General features: G+C 47.3%; 1 protein-coding gene across 3 annotated transcripts in view; it reads left to right on the forward strand.

Annotated features, from left to right (window-relative positions):
- EFR3B (EFR3 homolog B (S. cerevisiae)) overlaps positions 1-14,002 on the forward strand; it is a 98,437-nt gene that overhangs the window by 56,617 nt on the left and 27,818 nt on the right. For all 3 annotated transcript variants that reach the window (XM_010840569.1, XM_010840570.1, XM_010840571.1), the window contains exon 5: positions 8,871-8,992. In XM_010840569.1, the coding sequence (XP_010838871.1) occupies positions 8,871-8,992 (122 nt within the window). The remainder of the gene's footprint in view (positions 1-8,870; positions 8,993-14,002) is intronic.

A 14,002-nucleotide genomic window follows, 5' to 3' on the forward strand; every position in this document is an offset into this window, starting at 1 on the left:
GGGGAGGGACGCTCTTGAAGCATGTCGGGGTGATGTGGGACCCGGTTGCGGTGGGGGGCGGGGGAGTCTCTCTTTCCGGTAAAGCAGAGGGGCTGTGACTTGCCTGGAGGCTCTGTGAATGTGAAAGTCGCTCAGTCATGTCCGACTCTTTGCAACCCCATGGACTGTAGCCCACCAGGCTTCTCTGTCCATGGAATTCTCCAGGCAAGAAGACTAGACTGGGTTGCCATTCCCTTCTCCAGGGTATGTTCCCAACTCAGGGATTGAACCCGGGTCTCCTGCATCGCAGGCAGATTCTTCACCATCTGAGCCAGTAAGAAACCACCCTCCCCGCTTCAAGACCTCACCTCTCAGACGCCTTCCCTTCCCTCTACCGAGGGTCAGCTCCTTCTGAGGCTCCCTTTCTTGGCCTCCCCGCCAGACCCAGCAGGAACCAGGCTCCTGTCCACCTGCTGCAGCCATGCTCTGCCTTCTGCACCCAAATGCCCCACTCAGAGAACCGCCCTCAGAAAACCACCTGATGTGAGGATTGGGGCATCTACAGAAGCATGCTTTAAATTTTGACTTGGCTTTCAGGGCAGCTCCTTATCCATTCTTTGACCACCACCTTCTCTCATCTTCTCAATGGTCACTAGAGACCTTCTGTTGTCTCCTCAAGCACCATCCTGAATCTGCTTCCTCAGTCTCAGAGACGGTCTTGCCTTCTTCTGTTCACTGAGAAAACTATCTGCTGGGGGTCCCTCAACTTGTATCCATCTTTTTCTTCCCCAAAGGCTCCCTTCTCCTCAGGAATCTCCCTACATCCATTTTTTTTCTCTCCATGTCTCCACTCTTCCCCTTTTTCTCATTCCTTCCCTTAGTCTAAATATAAGTTCAAGTCTCTTCCATTATAAAACGAAAGAAACAAAACAAACACGGGAAAGAAAACTAAAACAATTCACATTCTGCATAACCACAGAGTACCTTTAGCTCACCTGACAAAACTTGCCATCATTCCCTGATTTTAAAAAATTCTTTGATTCAAATTAAAATTTCCCTCATAGTCCCCACATTGTCTTGTATTGCTGTCTGTCAGATCAGGATTCAGTATAGATCACGTGTTTATTTTGTTTTCTGTGTCTCTTATGTCTCTCAACCTGTCCCAACCCCTCTCCCGTCCCTCTTCATTTTTCATGGTATTGGCCAGGTCATCACTTTGTAGAACGTCCCACATTCTGGATTTGTCTGATTATCTCCTTGTGGTGTTCTTCCTTTTGCTCTTTTGTCTCCTATACTTCCCACAGACTAGAATTTGGTCTGAATGTTTGATTGGATGCAGTTAAATACTTTGGGGCATAACGCTTCATGGAGAGTGCTGGGCACTGAGCATCTAAAAGAGGCAGGAGTGTCCGGGAGCCCACTTTTATGGATGCGAAGTGCCATCCCAAGTTAGGGTGGTTACAGCCAGCTCTCCCAGTTGTAAAAGTTTTTTTGTGTGTGTGTCTTTGCACTTAGAAATCTCTGGAAACCATGCAAACAACCCATTCTTCACTCAACTTCCAGCTGATGTTTCTATCTCCGGTGGCATTTCTCCCCGTTGATTGCACCTTCTTCAAACTCCCTTGACTTCCTGGCCCTGTCACCCCAGCTCTTCCCACCTGGCCCATCTTTCTTAGTTTCTATGGTTGGCTGAATAATGGTCCCCTACCTGTATCCACATCCTAATCACTGACACCCACGAATGTACCTTAGATGACAGAAGGGACTTGGCAGGTTTGATCAAGTTAAGGATCTTGTGATAAGGAGATTCTCCATGTGCTCCCATCTTTCTAAGAGGGAGGCAGGAGGATCAGAGTCAGACAGTAGATCAGGAATAGAGAGAAAGAAATTTGAAGATGCTCCTCTGCTGCCCATGAAGATGGTGGAAGGGGACTATGAGCCAAAGAATGTGGGTGGCTTCTGGAAGCCAGGAAAGTCAAGGAAACAGATGCTCTCCTGGAAGCGTCCAGAAGGAATGAAACCCTGCAGACCCATTTGAGACTTTTTTTTTTTAATTTATTTTTATTTTTGGCTGTATTGGGTCTTCAGTGCTGCGTGCAGGCTCTCTCTAGTTGCGGCAAGTGGGGCTACTTTCTAGTTGTGGTGCACAGGCTTAGTTGCTCCGAGGCATGTGGGATCTTCCTGGACCAGGGATCTAACCTGGGTTAAGGTGGATTCTTAAACACTGGACCACTAGGGAAGCCCCCATTTTAGACTTCTGATCTCCAGAACTGTAAAGTAATAAATTTGTGTTGCATTAGGCCACTAAATCGTGGTATTTATTACAGCACTAAATTATTACGGCAGCAATAGGAAACTAATACAGTTTCCTTCAGTGATTCTTTTCTTCCACGTCGTCCTGAAATGTCTGTGGTCTCCAAGGTTACTGCTATATCCTCTTCTCTGTGTGCTCCCTCTGGACAATGTAATCAATTCTTGTGGTTTTAACTGTCACCTATAGACTAGAAATTCTCTTGTCTCCCACACCAGGGTAGAAATCAGCACTGCTAAAAACCAGCAGGCTAGAAGTGGGTTCCATGAAGGGAGGTGGGGGCAGAACTGTGATGCTGGGGGAACGGCTCAGGTCACAGGGGTCAGCCCAAGCAAATGATGGGGGTTTCAGAGCAGAAGCAGCCTGGGCTTCCCTGGGTCTGTACTTCCCGAGTGTAGGCCTTGGAGGCTGGCTAGCACATGGGGCAACTTGGGACCAGAGAGGTCACCTTTTCGGGCAGCAACACTGGGCTTTCCCAGGAGTTTTTAAAACTACCGTCAGTTTTGCAAAAAATCTTGAAGGAGGAAAGCTGTACTATGGGTAGACAGGGGAGGGTGTCCTAGGGCTTCCCAAGTGGTGTTAGTGGTAAAGAACCTACCTGCCAATTCAGGAGATGTAAGAGACATGAGTTCAATCCCTGGGTCGGGAAGATCCCCTGGAGAAGGAAATGGCTACCCACTCCAGTATTTTTGCCTGGAGAATCCCATGAACAGAGGAGCCTGGTGGGACAGTCCACAGGGTCACAAAGAGTTAGACACGAATGCAGTGACTTAGCACACATGCACACAGGAGAGGGTGTCCTAGGTGGAGGGACTCACCTTGGCCAGCAGTCAGGCAATTTGCAGGGCACCAACATGTCACAGTAGGACTGTTCCTTCGGCTTTAAGGAAAACTTCTCCCAGGACTAGCTATAAACAAAAGCAGATGGGAGAATGGATAGGGGATGTTAAAGTCAAACTGTGTGGTTCTACTGGGTATATACCCTGAGGAAACCATAATTGAAAAAGACCCATCTACCTCAATGTTCAATGAAGCACTATTTGCAATAGCTAGGACATGGAAGCAACCTAGATGTCCATTGACAGATGAATGGGTAAGGAAGTTGTGGTACATATACACAGTGGAATATTACTCAGCTATAAAAAGGAATGCATTTGAGTCAGTTCTAATGAGGGGGATGAACCTGGAGCCTATTCTACAGAGTGAAGGAAGTCAGAAAGAGAAAGACAAATATTATATATTAATATGTATATATATATATATATATATATGGAATCTAGAAAGATAGTACTGATGATCCTACTCACAGGGCAGCAAAGGAAACACAGACATAAAGAACAGACTTTTGGACACAGTGGGAGAAGAGTGTGGGATGATTTGAGAAAATAGCACTGAAACATACGCATCACCATGTGTAAAATAGATAGCCAGTGGGAGTTCGCTATATGACGCAGGGAACCCAAAGCTGGTGCTCTCTGACAACCTAGAGGGGTGGGATGCAGGGGGAGATTGGTAGGGGGTTCAAGAGGGATGGGACATATATATACCTATGGCCAATTCATATTGACGTATGGCTGAAACCATCACAATATTGTAAAGTAATTAGCCTCTAATTTAAAAAAAGGAAAGTGAGGTTTATGCGATCTTTTCCAACTAGGGTTCATCTTAGTGCAGCAGAACAACTTTCTTCTTATGAAGGTGAACAGAGGAAAAGGCCTGCAGTCCTAGATCCACCAAAGAGTTGGGGTTTCTCTATACCCAGTATTTTAAACCATGGTTCTGTTGTTGACAGCAGGAAATTGTGTGGCTCAGAATAGCCAACTACAGAAGAGAGGAGACTGGCTTGTGCTTGGAGAGACTTGGCTAGCGCCGAAGTAAGGCCAACCAGCAGCTAGCTCAGCTTCCATTTTACAGTCCCAGGGAGGGCTGGTTTTGCAATGTCAATATTTGGAGTTTGCTTTCTCTCTATTGACCCAACCCCTTAGTAACTCTCAGTTTTCATTCAACTGTGGCTCTTTCCTGCCTGTGCCAGAGGGTGGGTGAGCAACTCCTGCAAGCATAGCACCCTTTGTTGTGTATGAAGAGCTGAAACTTTGATCATGAAAGGGTGGCTCTAGCAGTGCCCATGGCCTTTAAAGTGTCACATCTTCACAGTCTCCAGTTTGTTGCTATGGAGACCTTCCTCATCATGACAATGTCTTTAAAAAATAAAACAAAAAACCCTACATTATTATTTCACAATCTTATGCATTAGATAAGTAGCATTTTAATGTAAGCCATTCTTAAGGTATGAACTAGCGGTGATCAGCGTGAAGTAGACAGGAAGTTCCGGCTGTTTCAGGCATTTAAAAACATTAGTGGGTCACACAAGTACAGGGGCCCGGTGAACCACGATTACCAAAGTTTCCATTTTGGCCTCCTCTCATCAGCCCTGGAGGACTCAGGAGCAGCTTAAGGTGGGCTCTCTTGGAGCAGTACCCATGGGGATACTCAGGCCAGCATTCCCTGACCACGTCATCTCTGTTGTCCAACTTTCAGACTCAGGTAAGGGAAGCTCCTCCTATCAGGCTACCAAACCAAAGGTTCCCAAGGATGCTCAGAGATCCTGGTACCAAAAAGTGGCTGTTTTATTAGCCCTCATGCCACTCAAAATATAATAAATGGGGCTCACACCCTGTGGATGGCATCAAGTACAGTCTCGTCCCCAGATCTTGTAACAGAGCAAGAATCTTAGAGACTGAGGCAATGGAATAATCAGCCTGAGCTGGGAGGCTGTAGCCTCCTGGGAAGTTCTGGGCCTCAGAGACAGAGACACTTGCTCCTTGGAAGAAAAGCTATGACAAACCTAGACAGTGTATTAAAAAGCAGAGACATCACTTTGCCAACAAAGGTCCATATAGTCAAAGTTTTCCCAGTAGTCATGTACGGATATGAGAGTTGGACCATAAAGAAAGCTGAGCACCGAAGAATTGATGCTTTTGAACTGTGATGCTGGAGAAGATTCTTGGGAGTCCCTTGGACTGTAAGGAGATCCAACCAGTCTATCCTAAAGGAAATCAACCCTGAATATTCATTGAGAGGACTGATGCTGAAGCTGAGGCTCCAATACTTTGGCCACCTGATGCAAAGAACCGACTCATTAGAAAAGACCCTGATGCTGGGAAAGATTGAGAGCATGAGGAGAAGGGGACGACAGCGGATGAGAATGTTGGATGGCATCACTGACTCAGTGGACATGAGTTTGAGCAAACTCCAGGAGATAGTGAAGGACAGGGAAGCCTGGCTGTTGGATGGCATCACCGACTCAGTGGACATGAGTTTGAGCAAACTCCAGGAGATAGTGAAGGACAGGGAAGCCTGGTGTGCTGCAGTCCACGGGGTCGCAGAGAGTCAGACACGACTGAGCAACTGAACAACAAAGGTCCCCCACCTGGGCTTCCCAGGTGGTGCTAGTGGTAAAGAACCCACCTGCCAACGCAGGAGACACAAGAAATGGGAGCCTGATACCTGGGTTGGGAGGATCCCCTGGAGAAGGTAGTGACAACCCACTCCAGTATTCTTGCCTGGAGAATCCCTGTGGACAGAGGAGCCTGGTGTACTACAGCCCATGGGGTCGCAGAGTTGGACACGACTGAAGTGACTTGGTTTACACAAGGTCCTCTCCAGCGGTGTCTTCATTCTCTGCCCGTTCCCCCTGACAGCTGCCCCCATCCCCAAAGCAACACTCCTGGGTCATTTGGTCTGAGGCACTAGAGGAAGCCAGGATCAAGAGCAAAGCTGGAGGTTTTCTGGGCAGAGCTCTGCTGGAGAGACCTGCAGTGAGGCCTCTGTGTTGATACCCGGGTTTTTCCTGCAGGACCCTGGGCAGTTATGTAACATTTGTGGGTCTCGGTCTCTTTGTCTTCAAAGTGAGAATAATAATCTCTCTCTAAATTAGAGTCATTTTATGAAATGAAATAGCTGATGCATATAAAATGCTTAGGGTAGTACCTGATACATGTATGTTCTAAACATCATTGCTATTAGCGCATCGACTCCCACACCAGTGACCATGAAGTCTGGTTATTCATTCTCCTGATATATATTTGGATCTACACAGTCAATATATATTTAGGACCAGGTCTTTTTTTTTTTTAAGTTATTATTATTTTTTTAAATTTTGGCTGTGCTGGGTCTTCATTGCGCTGCTCAGGGTTTTCCTGTTGCGGAGCTCGGGCTCTGAAGTGCACAGGCTCAGTGGTTGCTTGCAGGTGGGCTAGTTGCTCCAGGGCATGTGGGATCTTAGTTCCCCAACCAGGGAGCAAACCAGTGTCCCCTGCACTGGAAGCCGAATTCTTAACCACTGGACCACCAGGGAAGTCTCAGGGACCTAGTCTTCCTTTAACAATTTCTCCTTCTTTATTACTGGCCTCTTTTCTTCTTCAGTCTTAATTATTTTCAAAGGCACACACTCTTGCATACACAGTCTTATCTTAAACTGCCTTATCATATTTGAAGTAGATGGAGGATCAGTAAAAGAAAGAACCATAATAAATGAAGACTGGGCTGCTTATTCCTCACATGGAAAGACCAAGACATAAGAGGAGACAAATGTCTCACTCAGAGGTCCTCCTACCAGTTAGAGGCAGATCTGTGATTAGAATCACATAGCTGCATGCCTCCTCTCACATGATGGACCAAGCCAGGCTTCTGATTTGGGGAGTGAAGCCTGGGACCATCTCCATGGTGGTTAAGAGCAGCGATGCACTCATATTTAGCTCCAACCTCTGTATCAACTCTGGTAGCTCAGCTGGCAAAGAATCTGCCTCAATGCAGGAGAAAGAAAGAAAGTAAAGTGGCTCAGTCGTGTCCGACTCTTTGCGACTCCATGGACTGTAGCCTACCAGACTCCTCCGTCCATAGGATTCTCCAGGCAAGAATACTGGAGTGGGTTGCCATTTCCTTCTCTAGGGGATCTTCTCAACCCAGGGACTGAACCCAGGTCTCCCGCATTACAGGCAGACAGTTTACCCTCTGAGCCACCAGGACCCGGTTCAATTCCTGGGTCAGGAAGATCCACTAAAGAAGGGATAGGCTACCCACTCCAGTATTCTTGTGCTTCCCTGGTAGCTCAGCTGGTAAAGAATCTGCCCACAATGTCGGAGACCTGGGTTGCATCCCTGGGTTGGGAAGATCCCCTGGAGAAGGAATTGGCTACCCACTCCAGTATTCTGGCCTGGAGAATGCCGTGGACCATACAGTCACAAAAAGTCAGACATAACTGAGCGACTTTCCCTCACTCTGTATCAGCCTGACTTTGTGTTCTAGCCTGCAGGGTTTAGGAAGATCACTTAGCCAAACAGCAGCTTTATCATTGTTTCTGGAACTCCTGAACTTAAGTTGAATCGATGATCTTGTGATCACATGGGTTACTTCTTCTGCATTACCACATCAATAAATCAAGCAATATCACTTGGATTTATTGCTAATAGCAGAATAATCACTTCCAAATACATATATACATTTTAGATGTATCTTTGAAGGAAAGATTTCCTTATTTGCTTTGCATGTTGAGATATTTGAGTCAGCAGAAAATAAATGCGTATTTATTATTGCAAGAACAAAACACCATAATAATTAAGAAGGCTTGTGCGTTGCTAATTTTCATCCCCAAAAGAGTTATTACCAACTTTTAAGTATTTAAATGGGGAAAACAGGTTGACGATACTGAATATTGTGAGAATGTACTAACTAGATAATTTTAGTAATAACAGTATGTCCTTTTTGAACCAACAAAGGTTTGTAAAAATTGAATAATAGTACAAGGCAGAATAATGGAGAATATAGTCTAAATCAAATCTGTTTAGAGTTGTTTGTGGTACTTAGCAAAATAAGCTGTAAGAATTATATTTCATTTTGGGTAATTTAACTCCACTCAGTCTGTGACTCTCGCTTCTCTCTGGGGCTCAGTAGAAATCAAGTCCCTATTTAGAACTGCAAATTCGCAGCACGGCGATGGCAGAAGGGATCTAGCAGCTGAGAATGCTGAGCAAGATTTAATGAACTGAAATGGCACACCTTCGACACGCACTCAAAATTTTCATAATAAAACGTAGTTACGGTTTCTAATCAAAGTTCAGATTTGCCCTGGTTTCCCAGAATGTCTTCTAGAGTGGTGCTCTATAAGCTTTAGGATTGGCTTTTGCTCAGTTGCAGCTTTGCTCCACAAAGCCTCTCAGCCTGTGTGTTTTGGGCGGCTCTGGACGTTAATGGGAACAGGAGTTTAAGTGACGGAGCTCCCCTTTTCTCTTCCATTCTCTGCTCACCTAGCAGGGAAGGGCCAGGGATTCCTGTCTCATGTAGACAAGAAAGGGGAGCAGAATTTGGCACTCAGATCTCCAGAATCTGGTTCTCAAATCTCACAGTGTGCTCTGGGAAGCAGACTAGAGCTGGATCCAGGGGTGTGTGTGTTTCCCGAGATGTGTTATCCTGTGGCTTTCCTATGGCAAAGGGTTTGGGGACACCAAGTGCCAGAGCCCAAAGGTGGGGAGCATGGCTGGTCACCTTCCTGTCATTTCTCCCTCTCCCCTCCCACACACAGTTTGTGAAGTTCGCCAACATTGAGGAGGACACCCCGTCCTACCATCGGAGCTACGATTTCTTCGTGTCTCGCTTCAGTGAGATGTGCCACTCCAGCCACGAGGACTTGGAGATCAAGACTAAGTGAGTATGAGGCAGGAGCATCAGTGGGTCCCCAGAGCTCCCAGCCCGGACTGCGTGTCTAATTTTACTGCATTTACCACAGCTCTGGTGTTGTTGGCAGGGAAAATGTTCCCAGTGGGACTTAGGCGAGTGCATGGGCAGAGTTGTGCTCCCAGTACCTGCTTTCTAAAGTAATAGCCTCAAGGGACAGAATACAGAGTGAGGTGTAAGGTCATGGTCCTCTGAGCCCAATCTGAGAGCCAGCCACTCACACACACACACACACACACACACACACACACACACAAACACCCATGCTCTCTTTTGTTCAGAAGTGCATGCACTTACACACCCCAGAAATATTCCCACTTACCACTCTCCATCAAAATAGTATGTTAGTGTTAGTCGCTTAGTAGTGTCTGACTCTTTGCAACCCTATGGATTGTAACCTGCCAGGTTCCTCTGTCCGTTGGATTCTCCAAGCAAGAATACTGAAATGGGTTGCCATTCCTTTTTTCAGGGGATCTTCCTGACGCAGGGATTGAATCTGGGTCTCCTGCAATGCAGGCGGATTCTTTACTGTCTGAGCCACTAGGGAAGCCCACAAATATACACCCAAAAATAAAAAGCCAAAGTCCTCACATTGGCCAATCCCTGCTGCCCTCCTGACTTCATCTCATCCCCTCTCCTACTGCACATTCCCCTTCAGCCACACAGGCTTCCCTGCTGCCTTGGAAACACACCAGGGACATTCCTGCCACAGGGCCTTTGCACTGTCTGTTCTTCTGCCTGAAATGCTTCTTGTGTGGATCTGTACAGCTCACTCCTTCACCTCTTCCAGGCTTTGCTCAAATATCCCCTTGTCAACAACGCCTTCCCCTGAAAATTCCCACGTACCCCATCCCTTTCTCCCTCACCCTGCTCTGTTTTTATTTTCCCTTCAAACATGTTTCATCATTTGCATATGTCTCTCATTCATTGTCTATCTCTCCCCACTAGAATGTCAGCTCTGTGAGGTCAGGAATCAGTTTCATTCACTGAAGCATGCCAAGTGCCCGGAGAGCAGAAGGCACTCAAGAAATACTTGTTGAATAAGTGAATGAAGGAGTAAGTGCTTCTCAGATGAACATCTTAAATGACAGAGCACACTTTTACACACACACACGCACACACACTCACACAAAAATACTTCACTCACAGAAATAGACTCGTTGACATAGAAATTAAATCCCTTAAATAACATCACAGAGAAATTCACACAAATATAGGCTGACACAGATAGACAAATCACGACACAGCATCAGGCCGATGAAGCAGTACGTTGGTGCTTTGTGCCAAGCATCGTCCTTGGAACTGAGAGGTGCAAAGGATGAAAAGTAAACCCCTGCCTATGAAGAGTACGTATCACGTCTGGGAGGTGATATGAAACCAAGGAAAAGGAAGAGGGAGGAAGGAAAAGGGCTGAGCCATTCATCTGACAAAGCTTCAGGAGTCGGAGGAGGCAGGGGCTGGGAGGCTGAGGCTGGGGGGGCAACACGCCCACAGGAGAGCAGTTCTCCATGGCTTTTTTCCGGAACTCAGCTGCTGGCTCCTTCCTGCATCATGTCAGCACCCCAAGGGACCCGGAGTGCCAGATGATGTGTGATGGCAGGGTCAGGGAGCCCCGTGTGCCCTTAATGACAGCTTGCAAACCATGGCTGATGTTCTGGGATGGAGGAACATCAGGACGCCAACCCCTCCATCCCCCAGGCTGCCAGTTCCCAAAGCTTCTGAGCCTCAGAACTGCTCTGGGGCAGGACCCGTGTAACTGGCTGGCAATATCCCGGCTCCCCAGTCTCCCCTCTCTGGAACCAGCCAGGAGGTCCCTGGGGCTGTGCTGCTGCAGTGCCTCTGTGAGGCCGGTGGGGGTCAGGGGAGGAAGGAGTCCCCCTGTTCCCACAGCAGCCAGCTCACTCCAGATGGCTGTGAAGAGACAGAAGCAGGTGAGGAAGAGGCAGAGCGGTAACCAGGTGTGACTGTAAGGGATGCTGATCACACAGGCAGAGCCCTGCTTTGGGAAAGGGAGGGGAGGGGACACTTCTCATGCCGCTCTACACACACACACACACACACACACACAATCACATACATGCACACCATCACACTATACACAATTGCATATACAACCACACACATACATACAATGACATCCACACACACAACACAAACCCACGAGTCATTTTGTGTTAGTCACGCAGTCATGTTGGACTCTTTGCGACCCCATGGACTGTAGCCCTCCAGGCTCCTCTGTCCATGGAATTCTCCAGGCAAGAATACTGAGGTGGGTTTCCATGCCCATCTCTAGGGGATCTTCCTGACCCAGGGATTGAACCTGGGTCTCCTGCATGGCAGGCAGATTCTTTACTGTGTGAGCCACCAGGGAAGCCCACACACAATCACACACCCACACACGTACAACCGTGCACATATACACAATCCACAGGAGGAGGGGAGAAGGCGCAGTCACACCATGTCCTGATGGCGTGGACAGCAAAGGAACACTAGGAGAAGGGCGCTGAGGTTTGCTCCTGACAGCTGGGTAGTGCCCTCAGCACCCACAGCCTGGCACCTGCCACCCATGGAAGGGAGGCTGAGGGGTGAGAAGTGATTCTCCCTTCCTCTTGTCTCCCATCCATAACCTCCCTGCATCCCTTCTCCAGGAGCTCACTCCTGGTCCTTTGCAGCCTTTGCAGAGCGCAGAGCTCCCTTCTAAGAACTATCCTTGGGTCTTGTAAATAGGGGTGTGGGGTGTGTGTGTGTGTGTGTGTGTGTGTGTGTGTGTAATCCCCTTGGGTTCACACTCTCTAGGTCCCCTGCATGCAGGCAGACCTCCACTGAGCCCATTACAAGGAGCAGTTAAGAAGCTGCTTCTCCTTCAGGCCCAGTCAGTCAGCACCGGGTGCCATGGAATGAAATGTGTTCATGTGTGTAAGGGATTCTGGGGAAATTGAAAGAGTGAATAAAAATTAATTCATAGTCATGAAGAACGAAACCCTGAGTAGAAAATTTTCCACCTCCCAGGCCTGGTTTCCCTGCCAGCCAGACTCTCTTGGGTGGGACAGGAGTCCAGCATGTCTGGGATTTATTTCTGTACTGCACGAGGGAGAACCTTTAACCTGAAGCCAACAATAGTTTAACAGAACTGTATTCCAGTTAATTTTTTCTCCTGAAAGCCTCAGCTCAGAGTGCTGACTGGGGGTCAGGATGAGAGTAGCTGAGTGTTTGCCCAGGGAATCTGTGTCCATTGCCAGCAGCCTAACTGGTCCTGGGCCAAGGCATCTTGGTGCATTAGGCAAATCCCACTACCCATTTATGTTCTCTGGGTTAAAAAGCTCAGCATAGCACCCTGGTGTGCATGTGCTCAGCCTCTCAGTTGTGTCCGACTCTTTGCAACCCCATGGACTATAGCCCGCCAGGCTCCTCTGTCCGTGGGATTCTCCAGGCAAGAATACTGGAGTGGGTAGCCATTCCCTTCTCCAGGGCATCTTCCCGACCCAGGGATTGAACCTTGGCAACAGCACTTAAAACCGAAGTTGAAGTTACAAATGGCAACTAAATGTTTAGAAAAACAGCTCAACTCCAATAAGGGGTACAGGAGTTGAAATGGCTACAAGATGTGAGGATTTTTCTGAGCTACAAAGTTAGAGCAGTTGTTTAAAATGAAATCCCCAGTGCTGAGGCAGAAACGGTGAGGACAGCCATCTCCTGCAGCTTGTGCGATGGGGGTGGGGGAGGAATCTGGCAAAACTGGGAGCCTTTTATTTCTTATCTTTAGACTCAGTAATTCCATTCACAGCGATGATTTGGAATGTAGTAAAGTCGGACTTGGCTTAGCAACTCCAACTGTGCAATTCAACAACAACAAAGTACTTTATATAAGGATGTCCACTGTAGCATTATTACAGAAGCAAATTTACAAACAACCAATGACCAATAGGAGACTAGTTTAGAAAGTTCTTATAACAGTGTATCAAGTAACCATTCAACATGTTTGTGAGTTTATGATATAGGAAAATGCTTGTAATAGAATGCTATGGGTGAAAAAAGCCAATACAAATTAGATATGCAGCAGGTTCTTTATTCTATTACATATTATACACAGAAGAAAAGCAGGACACCAAAATGCCAGTGATAATTATCTTTAAGTGGTGATGGCGGGGGATAAATCATCTTTGCACTTTTCTATAATTAGCATGTATTATGTTATAATCTGGAGAAGTCAATGGCACCCCACTCCAGTACTTTTGCCTGGAAAATCCCATGGACGGAGGAGCCTGGTAGGCTGCAGCCCATGGGGTCGCAAAGAGTCAGACACGACTGAGCAACTTGACTTTCACTTTTCACTTTCATGCACTGGAGAAGGAAATGGCAACCCACTCCAGTGTTCTTGCCTGGAGAATCCCAGGGATGGGAGAGCCTGGTTGGCTGCCGTCTATGGGGTCGCACAGAGTCGGACATGACTGAAGTGACTTAGCAGCAGCAGCAGCAGCATGTTATAATCAGAAAAAGGTTTGGTTAAAAAAAGGAACCTCAGGATGAAATAAACAGCCAGGAAAAAGGGCCCCCCTTGCAGAGCCATCCTGTCACCTGGGTCAGCACAGTGGATACTCAGTTCAGTGCAGTTCAGTTGCTCAGTCATGTCCAACTCTTAGCGATCCCATGGACTGCAGCACACCAGGCTTCCCTGTTCATCACCACCTCCCGGAGCTTGCTCAAACTCATGTCCATTGAGTCAGTGATGCCATCCAACCATCTATCCTCTGTCATCCCCTTCTCCTCCTGCCTTCAATCTTTCCCAGCATCAGGGTCTTTTCCAGTGAGTCAGTTCTTCACATCAGGTGGCCAAACGATTGGAGTTTCAGCTTTAGCATCAGTCCTTCCAGTGAATATTCAGGACTGATATCCTTTAGGATTGACCAGTTTGATCTCCTTGCAGTCCAAGGGACTCTCAAGAGTTTTCTCCAACGCCACAGTTCAAAAGCATCAATTCTT

The sequence above is a fragment of the Bison bison genome, unplaced genomic scaffold (genome assembly GCF_000754665.1).
Source record: "Bison bison bison isolate TAMUID 2011002044 unplaced genomic scaffold, Bison_UMD1.0 scf7180017864145, whole genome shotgun sequence".
In the NCBI taxonomy this organism is placed as follows: domain Eukaryota; kingdom Metazoa; phylum Chordata; class Mammalia; order Artiodactyla; family Bovidae; genus Bison; species Bison bison.